Raw genomic sequence first — 27,623 nt, 5'->3', positions numbered from 1 at the left:
TGGGCAGAAGGATTAGCACATAGTGAATTTGTGCTTTGTGAATTCATGAAAGCCTGAAGATTAAAAATAAAGCTGAGATTGTAATATAGATAAAGGGAGAAAAACTAGAAAATTATTCTTTTAAAGACAATAAATTCAATATTGTGAGAAGATTAAAGAAAAAAATCTTGTTGGCTCTTATCCTCTGAAGTATTTTTCGTAATATAGCCAAGCATAGAGCGAACTTTCTACAAGAAGGCATGACAGATACAGTTTGGGTAGTAATCTAATAAAAAAAGACCACATTTTGTCTACTGATAGTGTATGAAATGTTTGAAAGACTTTTGGGCTAAAGCAGCTTGTTAAGTATGGTTTCTTAGCTGTCTCCTAAGGACAAGCACAGGGCAGACTTTTTGGACTCTGAGGCTTATAACAAGACCTCTACACAATTTTTTAAACAATGATGGAGAAAATCTGCTATCTTCAAAGATTGTTTAAATATTAGAATAACTTTGAATATATAAAAAATCAAGTGTCTAATGATAATACAATAATTCTGGTGCCAGCATTTCTCAGTGTCCACTGCTGGCTATGTAATTCTTGCCAGCAAACCCAACTCTGTGCCAGTTTAATTCAACTACTCTTCCAACAGAAGTATAATAATAGCTAGTAGGAAATTTGTTTTGACTACAAGTTATGTTAAAGCAGCTGCCTATAGTCTCAAAGCAGTGGATAGCATCTGTGAAAGTATTTAATACCACAGCAAGATTCCAAGTTACAGTAGTTTTATTCTTCAGTAGAGTGTGACAAGGTGAGAATTGATCTTGTAAGCCTTAGTGCAGGTGTGAAAAAATGAGATGCCAACAAGATGCATCCTAATGGTATTTCCTTGTAGACTTTGAAGGATTTAGCTCTGTATAAGGAATAAACATGACTAAAAAGCAACTTCATGAATTGTAACTCTTATATATTAAAATTAAGAGAAATATTTTCAGTTTTCAAAATTGGATGACAGACATTTTTACCCCATAGACAGCAATTTTACCAACAGAATCTCTAAATTCTTCTCTCAATATTCAAGTCATTCACTCGATTTCTTGCTGAGGAAGTAAGATATAATAATTCATAGTATGAAAACATAAAAAGATGCATCCACCTTACTCTTTATGATCTTCCCTAAAAGAAAGACTGTCATCTCCTACTCAGTACAAAAGACTAAAGAATACAGAAAAAAGCACAATAGATCTGCTCCAACTTGAGCATTCCTCAACTTGGCGCAGAAGAGAGTCTACTCTGAAGTCATAAATGGGTCTGTTGTACTGCACATTGTCAGCCTGCTTCTCCTAGATAATTTCATTCTGTAAAAAATAATGAATGAAGAACAGCATTGGATGCTCCTACGAAATCCACAAACAGCATTGAGACTGTTAGAGCCACTGCACAAAACCCAGCTATGTGAACTGAGTAACTGACAACAACCTTGTCAGGAAGTAAGACTATGATGACTGGAAATTCTGAGGGGTGAAAATACTCTTTTTTCAGAGGTTTGGGTCAGCAGCAAGAAAACAGAAACACCTGGTAGTTTTGGGGAGCACATTCTGGAGACTGCTGTTCAGCAGTTTCCTCAACAACCTGGACACAAGTGGACAGACAGAACACACATTTAGGACATTTGCAGGTGACACGAAACCAGGGGAAGCAGGCACAGTAGTTAACAAAAACAACAATCAGGTGCCAAGTCATGGATGACTGGGCCAACAGAAACTCACAAAGTACATTGACGTAAATGTAACTTTTTGCTCCACCAACAGAATTACAATAACCTAGGCTGGGAACTGACTGAGTACCAACCCTATCCAACCGCAAGCCTAGGGTTTATGGCCAGTAGCATGTTGAATACAAGGCAATAGTGTATTCTCACTAGGAACAATGCAGACCACACACTGGGCTGCATTAGGAGAGTATGGCAAGCAAATGAAAGATAGTGATTTGCTTCATCTACTTGGCAACAGTTAAGCCTTACCTAGAATGTTTTGTCCAGGTGTTGTGCCTACAGCTCAAGGAGGATGTGAGGAAACTGGAAATGGCTAGAGTGCATCATTTATGACAAGAGGTTGAGGGATCTAGGCTCCTTTACTCTGGTGAAGGGGTGGCTAACGGGTCAAGTCATCTAATGGCAGCCTACAACTACCAAAAGAGTAATTACAAAGACAACATTGACAAAGTCTTCTCAGTGGGAGCCGATGTGATACAGCGCTCCATAGCCAGCAGCTTTGAAGGTTGACACTAGGTAGTAGGCAATACTTTGCACTAAGGCAGTGCAGCTGTGGAACAGGTTTCCCAGAGGGGTTGTAAAATATTGATTCCTGGAGGTTTACACGGGTCAGCTAACAGAGACATGTCTGACTACTCTTGGTGATTGTCCTGCTTTGAGCAGGAGGTTGGACTAGTTGATGCCCAGCAGTCCTTTCCAACCAACATCTCTATTATGCTAAAGTTACTTCAGAAAGGCCAGAGAAGGGTGGAGGAAAATGAAGCACAAACAAATGAGTGAGTATTAAAAACCGATGAACCAAGATTCATAGGTGAATTCAGGACCAGGGCTAGGTAGCTTTGTCATACAGAAAAGAAACTCTAAGTGATAGCAGGATGCAGTGTTTGATCACAAAATTAGGAGAAAGAAAGCATATGCCAGAATCACTTTATTTGAAGTTAAGGATATTACTAATTTTTCAGCACCCCTACTGATTTGTTGCATTTCAAAACATAATAAAAAATCTTGAATAATTTTAATTCCCTGGAAGCAATAGTTAATACAGCATCTCTAGTAAGTTGGAAATGAGCCAGTCCTATTATTAGACAACTCCTGGAAAACAATGTTCTGTCATCACTGCTTTTATGATTACACAAAACTTTCCTAAGCAGTCTAAAGATTAATTTAAACCTAGTCCCTGCAGGGAAATCTTCTAGTACCAAAAGAGAGCATGATAGATTTAAAAGAAAAATCTTTATTTCACTTCCAGTTAATTTTACCAAAGTTTTGAAAGATATAGAGCCAAGCTAACAGATGGAAAATTTGATTATACAGCTGTAATTGTAAAAAAGAACTGATGAAGGATTAGTATTCCTTTAAAATTCTATGATAGATTCATAATGTGATGAATTATGCACAACAAAGTAAATAATGGACCTAGGAATTCAACATAAAATTCAGTATGTGAAAGTGTTTCCAACTGGACATAGTCATTCAAGAAGCTAATTTGGTAAATCTGTTTTTTCTTTGTATTCAGAACACTGGGTTAGGTTACCTGGCAAATATTGGCTGTAATGAAACATACAATCTAAAAGAACTCTTTTGATAATGGAGTCTTACATGTTTTGAAAATAAAAGTTCCCAATACACAGTTCATAAAAAATATCCCTTTTACTTACACAAAACCATGCATCATCTCTCCAACAATGTTTTTTAGTTTTAATATTATTTTTGTAACAAAATATGACATTTTTTGTATTCTTCTTAAACAAAGCTGCCAGATTTTGGTTATGATTTGCAGAGAACTTTGTAGTAAATTAAACGAGCTGCTACATCCAGTGCACGTCAAGTTTTTGATCTCTAGAAAATCAAATTAGGATACTGAAATTTATATGCCCAAATATGAAAACTGTATGACCAAGTTGTTAATCTGTAGCATTTTATGTAAAATACAAAATATGCTGCCTCACTCTCTCCATTGGCACTTTGTTCTGAAACTCAGGGAGTTCTCGAGTTAGCACACATTTTTGATCATTCCAGGTATAGATAATCTGTAAACAACATGGATTAGTGGAGGAGACTAGAATAGTTAAAGGGAACAGACTATGCTACATATTTATTTTAGTCCATCATTCTAAGGGCTTTCATGAAAGTGAAATGTCAAAACTGATAATAGAAGCAGTTACAGCTACCACAGTGTCCATTCCTGCCTCCATTATTATTGCCACAGTAGGACTACCTCATCTGTTCATGAGTCACCTTTTTAAAATGTGCCCACAGATGACAAAAAATATTTAGTTAAAGAAGCTTAAATGCAGGAGGTCTCCACCCCCCTATTTGTACCATTAGTATTACCTAGAATATTCTTATTTAGAATAGTAAAATAAAAGCCAGTTGAATAGGATTTGGCTTTCTTAGTTTGGGGTTTTGTTGTTGTTGTTGTTGTTGTTTTAATTTGTAATCTCACTTTGTATTGTCTCTTACACCAAATTTACAGCAGATTTTTTAAAATGAAAAAGTAACAGAAGACTCAGACCTAGTTTCAGTGCAGTAACGTGTCCTTTTTGTTTAGAGTTGTGACTTGTGAAAACATAATTTTATAAAGATGGGCACTCTATACTCTTTCTCTTTTAAAATATATTTAATATTTGTTGAAGCATACTGGTCATGTAACCAGATGATCATTGTAGTATATTATCTTTAAATTCCAGTACTTATAGATTACGGAATGACAGCAGAACACTCTAATTTACCTGGAAGCTGAAGGTAGATAAATCTGAACTAGTAAGAAGATGAAATTTTTTCAATTGTATGAGTGACTAAGTCCTCGAAAACCTTACCAAAGGCTTTGGTACCACAGTAATAAATGTTTTTAGACCAGTAAGAATGTGTTTCTAATGAAGCGTGTCCTAACTGAACAGTAAATTGCAAACTTGGGACAGTAATTATTAATGAAATTCTACTCTTTGTGTGACAGAGGAAATCAAACTAGACATTCACTACGGTCTACATTATCACTGTACAAAAAAATGTGCAGTACAGGAGTTTGATCCAAAGCTAATAAAATCCCAGCAGATATAATTGGGATTTAGGTAAGATAGTAAAGATAAGTTCGAGACCAAATCGAGAAACAGTCAAAGGCTATCAAAATGTGTCAACACTATACATTGCATTTGTATTTCAACATAATTAGTCACCTTGTAGATCTATCCATGTAAGCTCAAGAACCAATTTTATCTCAAATTGAAGTTTCTTTCATACTCACTCATACAAATTCTTCAGTGGTGAAGTTAAAATAGACAGCACAGAGAGCAGACTATTGCAGTGGCTGTGTATTTTATAGATCTTGAGATCTCTGTCTTCATGCGGATTCAGAAACTCCTGTACAGAGCCGCAAACTGACCAGAGCATATCTTCAGTGGACATCAAAATTGCTGCAATATCAATTCTGTAGAGAAAAAAAGTGAAAATAACATTTATTAGGACATCAGGATAGTGGTAAATTTCAGTTAAACAAAGCTTTCCTCTGAAAAAATACCTAAATCATAGCACAGACTTCAAATTTAATCTTCCATTAGTGATGTAAGAATTCTGAATCCACTGCACTGTAAAAATTAAGCACTTCCACAGAAAAGTTGTTACTGAAACCAATCAAAAGAGGACTTAAAAAAAAAAAAGGAAGTTTCCTCTTCCAAAGAACAACGCTACTAGGCAGGAACAACTTACCTTCTAAACTACAACTAAATAAAATTAATTTTAGTTTTCATTATGATAAAGTGTAATTAGAATGTACATACTATTTTCAAATCCTGCTGGAGCAAAAAAGAAATGATGAGTGAGCCAAACCTTCAATTTGCTAAATTTTAACTGCCAGGCAACATACTATGATGTGGAACATTTCTGAGTCAGTAATCTGTTGCCTGTTGATATTGGCTGGCAAAGCATCATGGGTCATTGGCCTAAACAACAGCAAGAACCCAAACTGCAACAACATAATCTCACAAAACTATGCTGACATACAACAGATAGGAAATAGATGGATAAAACAAAATATATGGCAGGCATGATGTTGGACTGAAAAAAGTACCTAAGTACCTAAAAGCTAATGGATGCATATGTGATAGTCTGCATTTTTAAGGATCGTCTCATTTTTGGAAAATCTAGGCAAACACACATGAACATATATTTGTCTATCTTACAGATCAGATCTCTAACATTTCAAGAAGCATTGGGAGAAAAGACCCACCCACCAAAGTACAGTATTATAAAAAATTTTAAAATGTCTGTGGTAGAAATATATTGAATGCTATTAATTAAAAATTGCTTTTTTCATTTGTGCATGACTGAATAATTCAATTCACTTAGTGATGATTTCAAGAATGACCTTATTAAATAAAACATCTTCTCTGCAAAACAACAACATAAAAAGCTCTCTCTTGTTCAGTATTTTGAAGCAAATTCATATAGAATTGACTAATACTACACATAAGAAATACTGTATCAATGCATATTCTTCATATTTCAGGGTAATAATTTTTCCAGGAAATTTCCAGGAAAGTTTCCAGGAAAACTCTGTACTTAAAGATATAGAAAGGCCGATCACAGTAAACTAGGGCAGGAGTAGAGCATACAAATAGGTGCTTTGGGGTTCTTCCACCTATTCCAGGTACGTGAACTTGTGCAAGTTGCTTAAGCTTCCACGACACTGCTCCTTTTCATAATAAAATTTATGATGGCAGCACATAACTCTTAGCTCACACAGAACATATCTCTGCTGAATGTCTCTCATCTCCTACAGATGACAAGCTCTTAAGTTTTTAACTTGCATGGCCACCATGGACTATATCACTTTCAAAATCTAAAAAGAGGAACGTATTCATATAGGAAAGATATATAGCAAAGGGGCAGGATAAGAATTACAATTTCTTCAGTAAAACAAGACATTGGATAGAAAGAGAATGGACAGAGGTAACATAAGCTTCCACCTGGAGAAACCTGCTTTGGTACTTCTTAAAGAGACCCTCCTCTCTGGCAAAATATAAGAATCCCAACAAGAAGAACTTCCAGCTTCATATTTCCTACAGCAACAGGAGAAGTAATAGCCTCTTCCTCTTCTCTCCTTCTACACCACTGGCTTCATTCTGGCAAATGTTTTGATGTGACCTCGTAGCTCCTTCATTTGAAAAGCTCTATGAAAACCTAAGTTCTATTGGAACACATGGAATTTTCTTCATGAATCAATGGCTTGATTTCTAAACCTGATGCTGCCAACTCTGCCCACATTTTTGGTTGTGCCACCACTCAATGCACTGTTTATCATAAGGCTTTCAAACCAATCAAGCAGTTTATGGAACAATTTCACCATGAGTTCAAAAAGGGTCTTTTATTCTGCCCGGTTTAGTATGTGACTACCAAATATACTTAAATATACAAAATATATTGAATTAAAATGAATATCAAAGTACTGTGTCTATTCCCTCTGCTGTGTGCATTAACGTTGAAATTTGAATTAAAGCATAACAGAAAACTAAGACTTACTTATTTTAGCTATTAAAAGTGTGCATTAAATATACAACCATTACCTGATTTGTGGTGTTCTCTTGTAACTGGGGCAGGCCTGACAATATCTGGAGGACAGCATAGCCAAAGATTGCTCTAGGACATCTTTAAGAATCTCCTGGGCTGTCTTGGGAGGTACAATAGTCCACAGATCATGATGAAGACCACAGCAGAAGTAATGCCACATCTGGACAGAGAATGAGCATCTTTCCCCCTAGCAAAACCACCACACGTTAAATAATAAAAACACACCTTCCCAAAATGTCAATTTAATTCCTGTAAGTCTAATTAATTCAATCTGAAGGGAAATAGCTGAAGAGTGTCAGGCAGATGATGACCAAAAAATGGTCCCTGACATGATGTGAAACATCTTTATTAGCAAGGAAACTTATGTTCCATTTCAGTTACAGAAGTAGAGTTCTGCCACAAAACCAAACCACAGCATTTGACCTCTTATATCCTGATTAATCTATTCTCTAAACCCACAGTGTTGTAAGTCGAGTTTAAAAACATGTACAGTATTCTGTACTCACTAGAATAGTCAGATGAATTTAATATAACAGTTTCTTTGTCCTCAAAAGAAAATAATTATTTAAATTACTTAAGCATATGTATTTCTCCAGATTCATAACTGCTACACATAACCGTGATTACGAAGCTTTGGTTATATATAATAGATATACAATAAAAGCAGAAAAAAATAACAAGTGAACAATTAAACTGATAATAAGAGATGTCCAGAAACTTTTAGTACAATATTTTTTTTCATCTTATAATGGTAAGTCATTGAAACTAAACATTTTCAGGGAAAGAATCAGCATTGGTATTAATATTTCATTGTCCACACAGAACCATCCCAATAAGACACAGAGATAAATACAGAGGACTCAAAATCACACTGGTTCATCCATAATATCTCTAAGTAGTACATAGTTCAACTCACATTTAAATATTTCAACTAATACTTATTCAGAAAATAGCTGTATCAGAACAAAGTCTTGAGCCTTCAATTCGCATGTTCCAATGGAGTCAAGAAATATTTTAAGAATTTGTTGATATTTTAGCATTATCAGAAATATTTAAAAAAACCCATGATTTGTAAAACACTGTAAGAGTTTGATAGGCATTCTCTAATAATAAGGAGAAGCAAAATAATCTGGCTTCTTTTTAAACACACCACATTATCAGATTATTGGAAGTTATCATTATTCAGTATTTCTCTGCCATCATATTTTAAGTGTATTTTATATTAAAAAGTGGTAAATTATGACAAAGAACAAAAGTACCAAACTTGTGACCACTGGTCTAGTCATTAAATTTATGATTGGTGTAGGCATTTCTAAAAATCTTATTTAGAAAAAGAAAAACAAAAAGAAAAAGAAAAAGAAATCATTAAGATGTCTGATTTTCCAAGTTTCACTAGTGCAGAAGGGAAAAATGTAATACAGATAAGTTTCAAAAGAAAATTATATGCCTAGTTTTCTTTGTACATACAACCATGGACATCTTGTAATTGTTTTAAGCATATTTCAACAGGCAAATAAAACCCAATCACTCTGGTATTTTGAACAATCAAGCATTTGACAAGTGTTTCCACATAGGTAAAATAGGATTGTCTTACACTGATCAAAAATTTATATAATAAAATAATGGACATATTAAAATAATTTCCTATTTTTCCTGTATGAAATACAATTACAGTATTATTGCATGATCTACTGAAACATCATCATAAGAAAGTACAAGTTTACTTCACAACTCAACTCATAACATAATTTCATAAACTTAGCATAACTCAAATGTTAATACATTTCTGTGAATCTGGTTTTCTTAGGTATATTACCATGACTAGTCTTGAGGTACATTCCACTAGAAGTTATCCAGAAATAAACCTCTAACCCTACCTTACAGACATTTTACTAACATTTCCCTTTCTTTGCAAAAACATTTCAGCTGTTACAGAATAAACTTACCACATAAAACAATAATTAGTTTGAATGTCTAATGGAAGCTAATTTATTTAGGTTATATGTTTGATTTACAAAAATAAATTTTAAAAAATTTCAAAAAACATGCAGACTTAACAACAGAAATATAATTCTAAATTGACCTTCTAACATAGGGTATTTATTTTTTTAAGTAACAGAATGTTGGCGAGTTCTACTTTTTAACTATGTAACTGTAAACACAAAGTGCTTCATTTTCTCTGCTTTATTTAATTTAAAGTAGTAGATTGAATAATACCTGTTTCCTAACATTGTACCTCCACTGAAGAAGCAACAGCTTCACTGAAGATTTAAAGGAGATTCATTCCCCTTTTCTGACCTGTTTTTCTATTTGTTGCTGTTTCTAGACAATTCTACTGGTAAACATCTGCTATTTTTGCAGGCTTTGTATAATACAAACAGATGTGAGCTTTTATTTAGCTTATATATCAGGAAACAAGCAGCTGCGCTTTATTACATAAGCCACTCAATATTATCTTTGAACAGACAATTCTTTATTCTTTGACTATTAGAAAACATAAGTTCCCAAAGCTGCAGCAGATGTCTGCTACTCTAAAAGCTCCATTTGAGAACGTGATCTGGAGAGCTGGCCCAGTGGCACAGTGGGTGTTCAGTGCACTCTACCAGCGAGATCCTGAACCCAGAGAGTTTCACTCCCTGGCAGCTTAGACTCCGAGCGCTCGATGGGAACTGTGCTCTCAGAGCTCAGCTCAGATCTCGCGTTACCACAAATTCGCTACTTGTATCTCACCAAATCTCTGCTTAACTTTCCTAAAAGATATTCAAAACTTCCCGTCGTCTCACAGTGATAACAATCTCTGTGTTTACGCTCTAATCATAATAGGTCTTCTGGCTTTTCTTTTAATGCATTAGGTGCATGTCAGAGGGAGGATGGGTGAGCAGGTACTGACATTAGTTATGAAAGTCCAAAAACATTTAAAAATACATTATTCTTATTTTAACAGTGTAGAAAATTCTTTTATAGATTGTAATAACCATTTGCTAGCAATCTTCTTGTCTTCAGATGTTACCACTGTACAAACAAACAAATGGATGTGGAAAGTGCAGCTCTGTGTAATTAAACACAGACACTGTCCCCTGCCCCTTCCTCCTTTCCCTTTGCCTTTCAGTGGTTTTGCCTTCCTTCTGGGTCACTTACAGTTTTATTATTCAATATGCCATTAGTGGGGAATGGAAGGAAGGCTACCACATATTCTTTCTAATACCACTTGAATGTCCTGTACTACTGGGGAACAAGAAGAGAGTAACTTCATGTGATCCCTGATGTGTAGGATTGCCATTTAGTTTGTAATTAAGCATGTAATACAAGAATGAGGAAAGAAAGGTTTCTTCTTCTTCCTTCTCCCCTACTCATGCACACAGCACACACAAAGGACAGGCAATGTTTTGCTTGTTTTGTGGAAGCACAATGGAATGTAATTTTTTTTCTTTAGGAAATTGCATTCAGGATTTACAGAAGAGGACTGAATCTTTAATAGTTGCATGTAATACTCAAAACTGGGGGACAACGGGGAAAGGGTAGTGAGGGTCCTGACCTAAACCAGATTCAAGAGCTGGGCTACTCAAGAGACAAGCAGAAGCAGAGGGCCAAGTGCAGTTTCCCATTAAGGAAACAAGATCATGGTGCTGTTTACAGCAGTGGATCCCACTGAAAACGCAGCAAGGGCTGTGAGCCACTGGGTTGCACAAGCGCAAGAGTGCATTCCCATTGAGAGAGGAGGAGCTCGTACCAGAGCCTGCTCTTCATGACTGGCACAACCTTCTGGCGCCTAGCTCCAAGCTACTCCTGTTTTCTAAGCTCAGCAGGATCTGCATGACTTACGAGGCAGAGCTTCACACCTCCTACTAAGCTTAGACCTCGGAAGGAGCCACCTCTCACTGCGAGAAGTTTCAGCAGGACGTTGCCTCTGTAACAAGCAATAGGTACTAGGCCAATCTCTTCCATTTGGGATGCCTACAGGAGCTCAATAGAAGTAGCAGCTGCTCAGCATTATGCCTCCTGAAGGCACTCTGAGCAGACCATGGTTCATCCTTGGGCCAAGGCCTGTGTCCCACTAAAAAGAGCAGAGTGGTGACATAAAATTACATACTTCCCACCTCAAGTCCTGCAAGTGTACAGAGCTGAGATACCAGCTTTCTTCACCCTTCCTACACACACATGAGTTCTGAGCAGTGATGATAAAATCGTTTAGCTAACCCACACTCTTTATTCTTGAGGCAGCCATTTCTGACAATTAGGTTTCCTCCATGGTGAATAGTTACTGGACCACTAATACACAGGACAGAGCACCACACAGACTACAGAGAGTGAAGACCCTATCAAGATTTATCAGTTGCCAAAAGCTACTGAATTTCTTACCTTCTTATCAACCCAGGACATCTGGGCTCACATTCAAACAAAAGTGAAATGATTGTTTACTTGTCTTTGAGGGATGGGCATTTTGACAGATTACTCAGATTAAGGTCTGCATTACCCGTCCGGTATGGATTTTTGTCACTGACTCAGCAGCTTTCTATATTACATCTGCAGAATACATGTATCACACAGAGGTTTCTCTCATATAAGAATTCTAGAAAATGCTTAACAAAACCACCCTAGTTCTCTCAGATACCAAATGATACAAGGAAGGACAGGACTTTGTCTCCTGGAGATCTCAGTTGTTGTTGATAAAAAACATATAATACTTCCACTTCATCTTGAAATTAAGTGAAAATAATTTCATACAGTATATGTCAGTCTAAGTCTGCATTTAACTGTGATGAAAAAAAACCAAAATAAATTATAACAATTCACTTGATCCTTAGTGTTTTTTCACAGAATCATTAGGATTATAGTTTAAGAGCAGACCTGTGACTTAGGTGAAATGGCACTAGTTTTTTCAGAAACACATTGTCGAATGCTGAAGGTAACTATTGACAACCTTTCTTTGTTACATCCTTCACTCACAAAAAGTAAAAACGGGAACCATTGAAAATAAAAATCAAAGAATCAGATTAAAAAAATCCAGGAGAAAAATAGCTGTCTTTCATTTTCATATGTTACACTTTCTACAAGAAGAAGTGTTAAAATGACAGCGTCTTCTTTACTGAGTTCTGTATAAATGTCTTGAACTTGACACACAGTATTTTATTAAACAAATGACACAAACACTCCCTAGTAATGATTTATCGCATCTTTAAATGACTATGTCTTCCTACATCATTTCTACAGAGGCATTTGCATGCAATAATAGATATTTCAAAATAGTAAATTCCAATAATCTTTATGTAAAAATAATGCTGATCTTATGCTTCTAATTAGTCAGAGAGCTGGCAGCCAGTAAAACACATTTTGTAAAAGGGAGACACAGTAAACTTAACCTCACACCTCATAAAAAGCTTTGTAGTCATCCCAGTGGTGGCTCTCAGCATCCTGTAAAATGCTTGTAGCACAAACTCTGACGCAGTAGTTCGTAACTCGAAACTGGAGAACGTTGATGAATTCCTGATATTGTTGGACAGGCACTAGGAACAGGGGTCTGTTCAGAGAGAATGATCAAAGAGGCAAAGATTGAAAGGCTGTGCAGTAGGAGGTAACAATCCCCAGTACTGCAAATGGTTTTGATTATTAGGTATCAATCATTCATTTCCTCTCTGTCCTGCAGTCTGAACCTAGCATTCACTTTTGAAAAATATCTGGTCTTTGTTTCACAAGTTCTTTAAATATATCTGCTCATCTATAAATTCTCATTTAACCAAGTCACTGAGAAATATATTACTTCATCCTATTTTCTGAGATAAAAGTACATTTGCCCTTCAGCTATTGGGAGATTCTGCGTTGAAGCATAATTGCATCAGCACTGAGTGTGATAAAGAAAACACAAACACAGAGTCCAGAGATTATTTTTGGTAAGTATGTACTAAAACTCTTTCATAATACACATAAGTAGAATTATTGAGCAATATTTTGGCTCAGACTTCCCATTCACAAAGATACACTTCATGCAGAAGTGAGTAAAACATCAGAGGGAAAGTAGCTCCACAGTGCATACAACCCCTTAGAAATCATACATTCCTTGAAAATTGCACTAGTTCAGGTGTCCCTCCCAGAAGGCCCAGTTTCTACTTTTAAATTATATATGGCCAGAAACACATGGGCCAATAAAGAGATTCCTTGTATCTTAAGTCAAAATCTCCTAAAAGCACAGCAAATGTAGTTATATTGTCCCCCAGGCCAAACACTGTCTTAGACTTTACACTACTATTTCATATCTTTTCTAATTTTTATTCTGCATGCAATGAAAAATAAATTCTAAAACTACATTGGATGTATTTGTTCACATTTCTGAATACAGATGGTGTAAGGAAAAAGTGCAGGAATGTATATTTATACTGTCCTTTAAGATTGGTATGTGCTAAATCAGATTTTATGAAAATTCAGCTATTGCAAAGGTCAGAAAAGGAAATTAAGGCATTAGCCCTTTATTTATTTGAGAGCAGAGTACATTCAGTTCACTGGACAATCCTATTTACTCAAGCTTAATAAACAAAAAATATTGATCTGCAAATCAAATGCAGATCTTAAACATAAATAATTTGTTTTGTAATGGCTGCTTTAGATTATCAATAGCTTTGATTCAGGTCTTTCCATAAACAGTACACACAGTGCATGTGCTAAAAAATATGATGCAATTTGGAAAACTACCACCATACGGTATCACCAAAATGGAATGAGGTCCTATATTATTTATGTTTGAATTAAACCATTATAAGTAAAAGGGACTCACTTTTTGTTTGTTTCTCTCATTAAATTGCTATACATTGTAAAATGCTGAAAGACATATATTGCTGTGGAAAGGGCAGCGTACAAGTCTTGCAGGGGAGCCTTGGAGGGAACGTCTTTGCTTTTCTCCTCTAGTCTTGCCAGGACAGCTGTTGCCACTTTGCTGCAGGCCTCTACAAAGTTTGCTCTAATTTCCTGAAGAGAATCATCTCTGCATGCCAGAGCCAATGGAAGCAATGTGTCAAGTTCCCCCATGATGTCAGAACAAAACTGAGAGAAATAAACGTGGCATCAAGTTATTTGTATTCTGACAGCACTGTTTAATTTATACACACTAGGGTCAGATTCTTGAATAATGAAATTGGCATAAAACATAAATATATTAAATCAGCTTTACAAACATTTCATTCTGTTATACAGGGGAGAAACGTTTATCTACAGTAAATGAATTACTATTTCATTCCTTCTTGCTTTAAAGCTGCATAATATATACTGGGGAAAAAAATTAAAACCATCTTATGCTAGTAATGCCTTCATTTTGTTTATGATTTCATTAGATGTACATTCAAAGCATAAGGTTAATTCCTTGTAAAGAAAGATAATTTTCTAAACCAATTTATTTTGAAAAATATACAAACACATTTCTTAATACTGAATTTGAAAACAAACTTGTCATCTCTCAGTAAATTCATACATTGATCTCCCTAAAATTATCTCCCAAAAGCTTATGTGTTATTTTAAGCAAACATTCATTAACAGCATTCTAAATTTGCTAGAACAGTTGCAAAGCTTACTAAATAAAAAACTTTCAAACACATATTGCCTCAGAAAAACAATTTAATTAACCATCATAAATGACCTTTCAGACAAATCAAAGAACTCTTAATTTGGCCATATTATTGGTTATGCTGATTAGTTAAATGGCATGTCTAAGGATATGAATACAGGAAATCCCTTTATAGCTATGCTTCAAAGCTTTCAGCATTTTCCCATAGAACCCCTTGGTAACAGATCAGAATGCTTTAAAACTTTTGGGATGAAAAAAATAATGCCAGAGAAGTTTAAAAGTTAATTCTTTCAAGTACAGACTATGGACTATTGTATAAACTCTGTTCAGCGTCATATTGTAATGCCTCTCACTTTCTTCTTAATTCCATTTATATCAGATATAGAATATTAATGGTACTGTAAGTACTTCAAAGTCTAGATGGCAAACAGCCTTGGCATTCTGTCTCCCCTCAAACTTCAGATCTTTTGATACCTGCCTTAGCAATTCGTTTTGGTTGCTCCTCCTGTTGGACTGCTCCGCAGGACTCCCTCATTTGCTGGTTGTTTACAAGACTCATTGCAGAGCCTGCAGCTGAAAACTCTTCTTTCTGCTCATGTTGAAGAATTTTAGTTGAAAAATCCTCAATTGCTATTGTTATACAGTGAGCCACAGAAGAAGACAGGTCTTTAAATGCATTTCTCCAGCCAAAATTCAGTAAAATAGGCTGAAATACATATTTATATTAAGTCAATCCAAATTCATTATTGAGTATTATTATTGTCTGAAACTTATACAAACATCCATAATTAAATTGAAGGACACCCTCATCTTTTGAAATTAATTTTAATAACTGAAATTATAATCTGCTAGCCTTGAAATCATATTAAAAGCAGTATATACACTCAACAAAAATGAACATGCATAACAATATTAAATTTGTCATCAAATTTTTAAGAAATAAATTTATAAAAAAACCCCGTTTAAAACAAGACTGCTTTTAAAAGCTGTGCTTCATCTTTACATTATTTATATCCTTTAACAGAATCTATTTAACAAAGTCAAATACATTTGTAACCATTTTCGATACTTTAACAAGTAATCCAGCAATTGATACCCTGTAATAATTTTCACTGCAAGGTAGCTACTGGAAGCTAGTAACTGTGAACACTAACTGCAAACATTTAGAGAAGGTGGTTTTAACACAACCACACCGGATTTTACTTCTCTAGAGATGGATTTAGCAATGATTAAAATGTTTAAATAGAGATTTCTGGGTTTTAGCCAATGCTGCCTTTTACTATGGTTTACATCAGTTCCCTGCCTTCTATAAACAGGGACTTCTAAAGTTTTCTGAAGCATAACGGTTGCAAGAAGAAGACAGTAGGACATCATTACTTTTCTACTAATCTTGCTTTGCACTGCTCATATGACATACAGCAGACTTAAACCTTACCAGAAGTGGCCAACTGAGAATTGCACCACTGTAAGAGAAATATTTTAATGACGTAAGATGTACAGTAAAGATCCCCACCATGAGGGCATAGTAGGAGAAAAGAGGGATTCCTAACAAATTGCAGCTATAATCCTAAATTGGAAGACAATGAAGGGCTACGAAGTAAAGCACTTCCAGCTTAGTCTAATTTAGAAGTTCCCTTTCCCCACTCCAAACACTCAACTCCAGCAAGCACAGAGACAGCCCCCATCAACACCCATTTTTGCACTTCCTTTTTTTTTTTTTTTTTTTTTTTTTTTAATCTTGGGTCAACTAAAGCTCAATCTTCTCAAAATACTGTTCTTTGTAATCTATAAGATACAGGAACATTGATCTCACAAACGGATTCAAAGCACATTTAAAAAAGTAATTTCACCACTAAAATTGAGCCATTAGGAAATTAAATTCCACTATTGCAAAATATCAGATTTGTTAGAGCATTTAGGTCCCATAAACTCAACAATAAAAAATTGTTTAGTAGTAAATGGAAGCCAGACTAAAACTTAATCTTGTACATACATTCTACAAAGCATAGTGCTTACTACACAGTAGTTTGTTGGCATCAAAGAAACCAGACATCATGTGAGTACTTATCCTATAGGAAGCATCATTATAATGAAATGCTAAGAACTTGATAGATCTTTTTCAGATTCTGCTGTTTTGAGAATATATTTAATACTGAAGAAAGCTATAATATTTTAGCATTTTTTTACTGTTTTGTTATGAGGTATCTTATACTTCTGACATTAAATCCATTCTGTTATTGCATCTTAAATAACAACCAGTTCTTCACAGTAAGATTTTATTCCATCTTAACTGAGACTTTGCACCTAAAATTAATTGCAGTAGCTAAATAATGAAACTATGGCAATAGGTGTTTATAATGAACATGGTTACAGACTACACTGGAGACACAGACAAAAGAAAATCCCCTACAAAGTGTAAGACTCTTTTCATACTCACCTCTTCTACCTGAAGTAACTGCTCAGGAAGCACACTGGTTTCATTTGCTCTAGTTTCTCCTATTAAAAGCTCCCCACTAGCTTTCTTCAGAACTCCTGCACAGTATGATAAAAGGGATCAAAGTTAAGATTAATTCTGTAGAAAAGTCAGCAGCCTACAACACCTTCTGATATATCAATATGAAGCATAAAAAAACCCTCAACAAGATGTAGAGGAATACTAATGTTATGATAAAGTCAAATTCAGGTTATACACAGCTCCTTTTATATAACATGATGAAATCCACATCCCATTGTATTCATATATTATACAAACGCACATATAATGTGTAAAATATAGTTTCTTTTGTCATTAATTCATTTTTATACTGATTGTGCAGTCACCTATTCCTAGGGAGAACAGATAACCTTAGAACAGCTGTGTAGAAATTAATTTCTATTCTTTGTTCAATAAATTATATGAATTGCACACTAATGTATTTTTATAGTTTTTACTTATTTGGAAACGCCAATATGATAAGAACAAAAAGACAGTTAATTAGTACAGTTATTATAAGCAAAATAATGGTGACAGGAACAAGAACAAGTGAAGCTCCTTAAAAAGGGCTGGTACAAAGCCCACTCATAAATCTTGGAGTAATGGGAATATTGCCCCGGTTTTGACAAGGACAAACCAATATTTGGGGTAGATATCACTTTCATCATCGTCTCAAACAATTCAGTGGGTTCCTGGAGTGCCTTGATGATAACTTCCTCCTCGAAGTTATAGAGAAGCCAACAAGGAGAGGTGCTTTGCTGGATCTCATACTCACCACAAAGGAGGGTTTGTTGGGGATGTGAAGGTCAAAGGCAGCTTTGAATGCAGCAACCATGAGATGGTGGAATTCAGGACCCTGATGGCAGGCAGAAGGGTGAAAAGCAAGCTCACAACCCTGAACTTCAGGAGACCAGACTTTGGCCTCTTCAGGCATCTGTTTGGAACAGTCCCATGGGATAAGGACCGTGATGGAAATGGGGTCCAAGAAGACTGGTTAATACTCAAGGATGACTCCCCCAACCTCAAGAGAGTTGGAAAAAAAATGCCAGGACGCCTGCATGGATGAACAAGGAGCTCCTAGCCAAATTCAAACACAAAATGAAGCATACAGAGGGTGGAAGCAAGGACAGGTAACCTGGGAGGAACACAGAAGCAATAGCTGAGCATCTAGGGACAAAGTTAGGAAAGCTAAAGCCCAGATGCAACTAAATCTGGCCAGTGATGTCAAAGACAACAAAAAGGGCTTCTGTAAGTACACAGGTGACAAATGGAAGACTAGGAAAAATGTGGGCTCAAAGAGATGGGGGACCTGGTTACACAGACATGGAAAAGGTTGAGGTACTGAATGTCGCCTTTGCCTCAGTCTTTACTAGCAACACCAGCCTTCAGGAATCCCAAATCCCAGAGACCAGGGGATAACGTTGGAGCAAAGAAGATGTACCCTTGGTGGAAGAGGATCAGGTCTGGGAATACTTAAGCAAACTGGAAATACATAAGTCCCTGGGCTGTGATGGGATGGACCCACAAGTGCTGAGGGAACTGGCAGATATCATTACAAGGCCACTCTCAGTAATCTTTGACCAATCATGGGAACTGGAATAAGAGTCCAAAGGGTGGAGGAAAGAAAATGTCACTCCTATCTTCAAGAAGAGCAGGAAGGAGGACTCAGGGAATCACAGGCCAGTCAACCTCACCTCAATCCCTGGCAAGATGATGGAGCAGCTAACCCTGGAAACCATTTCCAGGCACACTGTGGACAAAAAATTCACCAGGAGTACTCAGCATGGCTTCACCAAGGGGAAGTCATGCTTGACCATCTTGATGAAGAAATGACTGGCCTGGTAGATGAGGGGAGAGCAGTGGATATTGTTCACCTGGACTTCATAAGGTCTTTGACACTGTCTCCCATAAGACCCTGTTAGGGGACAAGCTGTAGACAAGCTCTTGATGTATGGGCTGGATAAACAGACAGTAAGGTGGGTTGAAAACTTGCTGAATAGCCAGGCCCAGAGTGTGGTGATCAGTGGTGAAAAGTCTAATTGGAAGCCAGTAACTAGTGACCTATCTCAGGGATAAATACTAGGTCCAGTCCTGTTTAACATCTTCATTAATGATCTGGATGATGGGGCAGAGTGTACCCTCAGCAAGCTTGCAAGTGACACCAAGCGGGGAGTAGTAGCTGATAACACCAGAGGGTCATGCTGCCATCCAGAGGGACCTCAATAGGCTGGAGAAATGGGCACGCAAAAATCTCACGAAGTTCAATAAAGGGAAGCGCAAACTCATGCACTTGGGCAGGAACAACCCCAGGCACCAATATGATAGGGGCTACCCAGCTGGAAGGCAGCTTTGCACAAAAGGACCTGGGGGCCCAGGTGGACACTGAGTTGAACATGAGCCAGCAACGTGCACTTGCCGCAAAGAAGGCGAATGGTATCCTGGGCTGCATTAGACAAAGCATTGCCAACAGGTCAAGGGAGGTGATCCTTCCCTTCTACTCATTTTTAAAATATGTCTCCTAGCATAAAGCTGGTAAACAACACAGGTTGCAGATATTCTTAATTTAATGTGTCTCGTGCAATTAAAACCAAGAAGTTTTAAATTATTGGGTGCTGTCAAGCATTGTTAAAGATGATCTTCTAACCATAAACTTAATGGTCTTCAGTCACCTGAAGCTACTGGTAGTATACATGGCCACGGTTTAAAGAGCTTTTATCTTTCTGAAATACCCAGTATTTGCACATACATAGGATTTCATTTACCCAAACTGGATTTTATCTTTTCCCTAAACAATTCACCCTCTGAAAATGAACACTCTGCTTTTCATACACCTATACAGCATTCTAAAGCTTTAAGGGTTTTGTGGGGTTTTTTTCCAAGCACTGTTTTCACTTGTGTTTTCAAAAGACATCAGGGAAAAACAGCTTTGAGTTGGGAAAAAATGAAAGATAAAATGGTAGAATATAAAACCAGAAGAGACTAACCAGGTCATCTGGCTCCCTGATCATTCAACATATGTTACAGACAGCACCATAAAGTTACTGCTTTTTTCAATATGTTTTAATGTATTTCATGATGAAGTTTCCTACAGTTTTCTTTAGAAATTACTCCAGAATGAAAAAAAAACCCTAACTGACTGGATATTTTCCCTCTTTTCTATTCTGTGCTTTGTATCTTAAATTTGCTTCATTTTTCCTTGCAGTTCTCCTTTTTATAGATGTAACATCTGATTCTAACTATAGGCACATTCTTTCATTGTCACTACTTAGATCAGCTATTTATAATTTTTGTATCAAGACTTTAGGGATAACCTTTAACATTTAACCTAAAATCCTTGTGTATTCATGGAATTGCTGCCTTACCTGTTAAGAACTCACAGCTGAGATAAATAGGTAACTAGCTGGTGGTAGATTTGTGTCTCCAGGACCAGAGGCGGAAGAGTCAAACGATGCTTCCACCAGCATCAGTCCTTTTAAAGGTTGCTTCATTTTTAAATTAACAGGTTCCACTAGATTTCCCCACCTCCTTTTCTAACTAACAGCCTGTGCGCTCTTGCCCTATATTCATATACATCTACCTATGTGCCTGCAGGCTCACACACATATAAAACCTTTTCTGGTCTTCTGAAAGAAGCCCCAAGGTCAAGTCTCCTATCTTTTACTGAGTTCCTTTGGTTTCCCAAATTTTTGCATTTCCCAAATCTCACCTATGTAATGCTGGCCTTAATCTTCTTCAATTTAACCTCCAGCTGTCAAGGGCTCCCTTCACTCTTTTCATTGATCACTGCACACTAGCCACAGCCCCCACAAAGCCTCTGCACTTCAGATGCTACCACAACCTTCCTCAAACATTGTTTCCACACATATCAAATTACCCCTTTCCTGTCCTGCTACTTCTTCACTTGTCTTCTGACTGTCTTGCCCTAATCAGCAAACTCCCCTGGGAAATAAAATTGCAGCTTTATTCAAGAGACCGGTACAGCCACTCAGCCCAAATTAGTTTGCCATTGCAGACAGGAAGGCAGGCAATGGGAGAAAGGAAGCATCCCTACCTAGACAGCTATAGTTTTCTACACAAATTCTTTGACTCCTCTTTTCTCCCAAATTCCAAACCTCAAACTCCATCTGCACAGATAGACAGAAGTGTATTCAGTCCTTCCCATACGGCCACGTAGAGGAGAGAATTTGCAGAAAAAGAGCAGAGAGAAGTGAATGAAATGAAAGAAGATTATGGAGGGTCAAGGAAAACTTCTCAGGTTTTCACACTTGCTCCCTTTCCAGAGCATATTCCACACCTCCCCCCTTCTTGATCATTAGGGAAGATAGGATTAACCACAAATCCCTGCTATATCTTTCTTGCAATTTACATTCTACAAACTTGAAAAACTGCTCATACTTTGCGTATTTCCTTCAGTTTACCAGCCAGGCAGCTTGAATCATTTTGATAGTAAATATTCAAAACAAGATTATGTCAAGTGTTTCTCTTAAAATCAAAACTCTTCAGCCAAATTTCCTTACATGTATCTGGGATTATTCTTCTCTTTAAACTAAATCTTTTTGCCTATGTCCCCTTTGTCTCAATGTATTTAGCTCCTTCTCCAGTATTTTTCTGGTTTTGTAACGATGATGACATTGAGACCTCTTGCATTGTTAATATAATTCTTTTTCTTCCTTATAACTAGTTCTATTAAATTATTTTTTCTACAGAATTCCACAGTTTTCCTATTTTTTTCATAGCATTCAGGGTCATAAGAACAGTCATTGTGACATCATCTTGCATGCAGCATAGAGTAGCAAAGCACGACAGAAACCTTTTGTGTGACAGCTCACGAACTGTGAATAAGGTAAGTAAACAGCACCATCAAAGTGGCTTACTAGTTGGATTCAGCGAGCCCAACCAGAACTTTTATTGAAACTGTACTGGAAATAATGTCTTGTAGAAATGGGAAATACCACTCCCCGACAAATATAAATAAGCAGAAGAAACAAAAAATATTTGACCAGCTGTGGATTAAAAACCCTCCTGCATTCTATCTTCAATAATGGACTTTTTATTTGTTGTACTATACTGAGCAAACTGTAATAACACAAATACCAAAAACATACATCTGAAATCAAACTCTCTCCTAGTGTAAAATCCGTCTTCACTTTGGATTGATTTGCTGAAGCTATGTATTTCTTAAAGAAGCTACTTGAACACCTTGCTTGGAGACCAAAGCAAAAATCACACCTTTCTTTTTTGAATCTTTACAACTTCAAATTCTATTAAAAGGATGCACCTCATAAATTTGATTCCACAGTCCTTTTATTACAGTTTCCAGATATGGATATAGAGTAAAGGATTTCTTCTTATGCTGTGAAGGAAAGACCTTTGCAAATCTTCCCAGTCCCCTGAGGCAAAGCTTGTAAACCTAAGGGCTTGACAACTTTGCCCACAGTATTTTCAAAGAGCTCCATTGGAAAAAGCTTTTCTTGGTACTCATTATCTGATCTGTCCAAGGTTCACCTTTCTCACTGGAATGGAAAAAAAAAAAGTGAGAGACAGATGAAAGTACGTTAGATGTTTTTGATTTTTTAAAAGTCTCAACAAGAGGCTTCTGAAAAGCCAGAGGGAAGAGAAATCTACCTTAAAGATGGGAAGAGAATGCAATTTGGCAGGATTCTAAACCAAAATCTCCTGCTTAACCCTTGACTGCAGCTGAATGTTCCAGATTCCTTCAAAGAGAACAACTCCTGTGATGCTGCACGTACTAGGTATGTCAGAACATCTCAGGAATTTCAACGGAATGTAAATAGTGAAGTAGACTATCTCATCACAGTAGGCATGACAAGATACCTGCAGAAGAAAGGGTTAAATGCCTAGTCGAGAAAAAAAAGAAAGTGGTTACTCCTTTAATTTTCTGAAACCTATTGCTTATAGTGGAACAAAGCCAGGTTACACAACTCTGAGAATAAATGTTCGAAAACTACGGTTACCTTTCCTTAGAAAGGTAGAATAGCAGTCTTGTCCAGATGCCACACTAAAGTTCAGGGATGGAAAAAACCCACATCATCATTTATTCATCCAAGCACTTTTACTGATTTTCTCCTTTTATTTGACTTAAGAGAAAACCTGAAAACTACACTGGTAGTAGATAAAATGTGTATTAATACTACCTTTTCTTTAATTATGCTTAGATAACACAAACATAATTTGAAATCAAGCACAAAATTTGGCATGTACATAGTGCTTATTGAGGAATACATGCTAAGTTAGGTCTGATAAAGGAAAGTCAAAAAATAAAATCAGGAAGAACTGGATGGAGAATAGTGAAAAGAAGTTAGAGCGGAAAATGCAATTCATAGAATTTTTTTTCAATCTATGCAAAACAATTTGGGAAAATGAGGATTCTGAATATATTCCAGAAGATGCCAGATATAGAACTCTCAAACTGAACTCAGAGAACTATCCGTATCACCTAAAAAACCTCTCTACATCCATCTCCCTACAGAGTTCACTCTGGTTCACTGTTTCCTTTGGTGCTATTGTCTGCCATGGGGTTACCATCAGAGAACACTGGTAGGCAGTACTTCCCTCTAACATCTATTTTCAACCGCTTAAATTGGTCTTCATAGGATTCCATTGTGCACACTGCAAAGAAACTTGTCTTGTTGCCAGCTAGAACTGTGAACTACATGTCTTTCTTTTCTTCACTGTTCTTTTTTTGGTTCACAAGCAACCTCCTACCAAAAGCAGAATCTGCAGAAGAGACTACATCCAAGCGATAATGCAATGAAAAAGTATGAAGAGAAGCCCAGGTGGCCACCTTGCAAATTTCCAATGTGGAAGCCTTCGACCTCTCCGCCCAAGAAGCAGCTATAGTCCTAGTGTAATGAGCTTTACAAACCCTGGGAGCCTCTTTACCCTTAACTACATACGCCTCCCTAATACAATCCCTTAACCATCTAGCTAAGGAACTCTTAGAAGCCATTTGACCCCTCTTAAGACCCCCTAAGAGTACAAACAATCTGTCAGAAGATATGAAATCTTTGATTCTTCTGTGATAAACCCTAAGTGTTCTTCTTACATCCAATTTATGCAGCCATTGCTCTTTGTCATTGCTGGGTTTAGGGAAAAATGAGGGCCAAGAAACCGTCTGGTTTAGATAAAACTCAGATGCCATCTTTGGGACAAAAAAAAATTTAAAAAGAGGAACCATCCAAAGAACTACTTTGTTTCTGATGGAACTTTACACATGTTCTATATATCAAGATTGAAGTACTATGGGATATGCTGAAAATCAACTAAAACTGCCATTGAAACAGCTATACACATAAACGCAACACTTGACACAAGCACATGAAAAAACGTTATTTTTGTTGCATCTCTGCGTGAGTTACATAGATAAAAAGGCTCCCGTGAATACTAAAAGCAACCAAAAAGAAAAGGAAGCAGGTGCAAGGTTCCAATCTATGTGATGCCTAGGGAAACTTTAACTCACTTGGATATTAGCCTACCTTTTATGAATTGGCCAGCTTCCTTTAATTTACCAGCAGTACAACTTGCAGAGGACTGATACTTCAGATATGCCTACACTGCAGTGACTGCAGGGTAGTTTGGATACACCCAACCTAGCTTTAAACCAGTGAGAGAGAGTACAGGTAACAGTCTAGTAACAGCAGCACACGGTTCAATCTGGGCTGATTTGCTCTGCTTCTCAGGCTGGTTCTGCAGCCTGTGCTGCACTGTAAACCTGCTCCTGGTACCCGAGTTAATTTAAAGCTGCTTTGGACAGATCTGCACTCTTGATTCCGTTAAATTAAACAAGATTTCTAGTAAGAAGCCTTCTAAATCAGTACAGAAGATGGCTGTTATATTTTCTAGTCACATATTATAATGTGTTCTGATGAAAATAAAGCAAAGATTCTAATCAATCCTTCTTATCAAAACTCAGCCTTCATCAGTGAAAAAAAGACTACCAGCCCAATATAGGACATTAACAGAGAAAATCTTAAATCCCTTTTGGTACTTAACAGAACCTGGAACTACTGGGAACATAGCTCTCATTCTCCCATATCAAATCATCTTTCGCTTCATCACTACAACTGAGATTTCTGACAATATGAAGTGAAAATAACACCAATAAACCCTTCTTCTAGTCAGACTATTTTTTTTAAATTTCTCTGGCCATGTCTTCTCTTCACACATTATCCAGAAACTGAGCAAAGTCTTGTGAATAAAACCACCTGATCAGAACAGCAACACTAAAAACAAAGGTATGTCTGATGACTTCACTAACATCACTTGTAAAAGGTTTACCTTCACCTGTGTTTCAGGATAAAAGTAAATTTATGTTTTCTTTAGAACAGGCCTTCTGCCCAGAAGACTGCCTCCTACAACAAGAGCTAGTAGTATTTCCTATTCAGATTTGATTAAGTAGAGGTACCATTTAAGAACCAACTTGCTATAGACATGATTACTCTAAAAGAATACTCCTCAAAGAAGAAGGCTTAACACACTTTTGAGGAACAGTTCCGAATGTAATTAAGCTTGGAGAAATGCCTGTAGGATAAAGTCCTAAATTCAATTCCTGGAAAGTAAAATATTTCTTGTTAACATTGAGATGATTAAGTTCACTGAATTATTGGAAATCACATGTCTTAAGAGTGTAGTTAGTTAAACACATCAAATAAATTTCCCATTCAAGAGTTTTTCAATTTTTTTACATTTTATTACAGAATATACAAACATAAAGAACATTTAAAATCACCCTTACTTAATGTATACCCTATCCTCCACATTACCACTATGAGAAGTTTACTGTAACACCTCTCTGTAGGATCAAGGCCAGAAAACATAAAACATAGTGTATAATAGCATAACATTTCTTAAAAATTAGCAAAATTGAGAAATTAAAGAAGGCAGAAATACATTGAAACCAATAGCAAAAATGGAACTTGAATGCAAATTTTATTTGAGCTTTGATGCTTATTCTAAAAATACATAGGTTAACCTGTATTTCTTTATGTCAGAGAGTCAGTATTTCAGACGAAGAATCCATCAACAAAATGTGTGCCTCAGAACTCTTATTTAATCTTTTTTTTATTTTTTATCAATTTAGTATTCCAAGACCACATTCCCAAAACACCGTTCTTCTCAGCCTGCAGCTTGACTACAGAGATATCGAATATTTGACTCCACCTATCTTCTCTCCCTAAGCAGCCTGGCCTCATTTCTGGTCTGATCCTTTCCTGCAATATAATCAAAGCTCTTGAAACCACTTGCTCTCTGGTGACCTAGAGTCTCTCTACTGGCAGAAGTAGCAGAGTAGAAGAACATTTATGAGCATACTGTGACCTGGAAGGTGTTATTCACCTGAATTTTCAGGATTTCAGGTTCTCCTCACATGACATGAATGTAATTAGAGGAAAAAGAGAGTGAGCCTGGAATCTAAAGCACATGCAAACTTGAGGCTTGATCGTGAAGCAGTTTACTTTCTGGTGTAGAACCTACTTCTATAAAATACCCACTGAAGCCAGTGGGATAAGCATGATAGTAAACACAGTACACATTCGCATGTGTTTGTGAGAACTACAGGTTAAAGCAGGACTATATACTAAAACATTTAGTTGCATGTATACTAAGATGAATTAAACTGATGTTCAAGTCAGTGTTTTTCTCTCTTGTAAGAGGTAGCTTTCAAGGAGGACAAGTTCAGAGACAGTGACAGTTTCAAAGAATTCAGACTCCATGTATTATTTTGTTCTATATGAAACACAGGATTTTATAGATAATACAATAGGATGTGTTATGTTACAGTGTATGATACTTTTTCATTATGATTCTCCATCAATAACTACTGTACATCACATCTTGACACACAACTATCAGTTCTTTTCCACAAGTCATTGTGCTCAAATGTAAATCTGCATATTTCAGAAAGATTTTCAGTGGATATGGTAATACACTTGTTTATAAAATATGATGACATAAATTAGGAAATGTTGAAAAATCATATAAAATTATCCTTTTGTGCAAAGTAGAATCAATAAATAAGGAAAAATGTTCATTACCTTGAGCATTCTTATTCCTCTCTGTAAATGAAGGCACCAACAGAATTTCTGCGGAGAGCTCTTCAATTTTTTCTTCCATTAATAAAAAGAGTTTGATAAGTTGAGAAAGACATTTGAGTTGATACAATGTTAAGCAGAAGTTCCTTCCTTTTTTGTGGTATTCTTGGGAAGCTGTTTAAGTAAAATCATAAAATACCTTTTACTATAGCTTAAAAAAAAGATCTTACAAAA

At 36.4% G+C, this 27,623-nt stretch overlaps 1 protein-coding gene across 1 annotated transcript in view; it reads right to left on the bottom strand.

Annotated features, from left to right (window-relative positions):
• KIAA0825 (KIAA0825 ortholog) overlaps positions 1–27,623 on the bottom strand; it is a 251,368-nt gene that overhangs the window by 146,690 nt on the left and 77,055 nt on the right. The window contains exons 6-12 of the mRNA XM_049795675.1: positions 27,393–27,563; positions 17,305–17,399; positions 15,346–15,573; positions 14,085–14,350; positions 12,686–12,836; positions 7,315–7,505; positions 4,998–5,180 (exon numbers count right to left, since the gene is read on the bottom strand). Coding sequence (XP_049651632.1) covers positions 4,998–5,180; positions 7,315–7,505; positions 12,686–12,836; positions 14,085–14,350; positions 15,346–15,573; positions 17,305–17,399; positions 27,393–27,563 — 1,285 coding nt within the window. The remainder of the gene's footprint in view (positions 1–4,997; positions 5,181–7,314; positions 7,506–12,685; positions 12,837–14,084; positions 14,351–15,345; positions 15,574–17,304; positions 17,400–27,392; positions 27,564–27,623) is intronic.

The sequence above is a fragment of the Accipiter gentilis genome, chromosome Z (assembly GCF_929443795.1).
Source record: "Accipiter gentilis chromosome Z, bAccGen1.1, whole genome shotgun sequence".
Classification (NCBI taxonomy): domain Eukaryota; kingdom Metazoa; phylum Chordata; class Aves; order Accipitriformes; family Accipitridae; genus Astur; species Astur gentilis.
The sequence above is the reverse complement of the archived record's forward strand: the minus strand, read 5'-3'. Positions and strand labels throughout refer to the sequence as shown.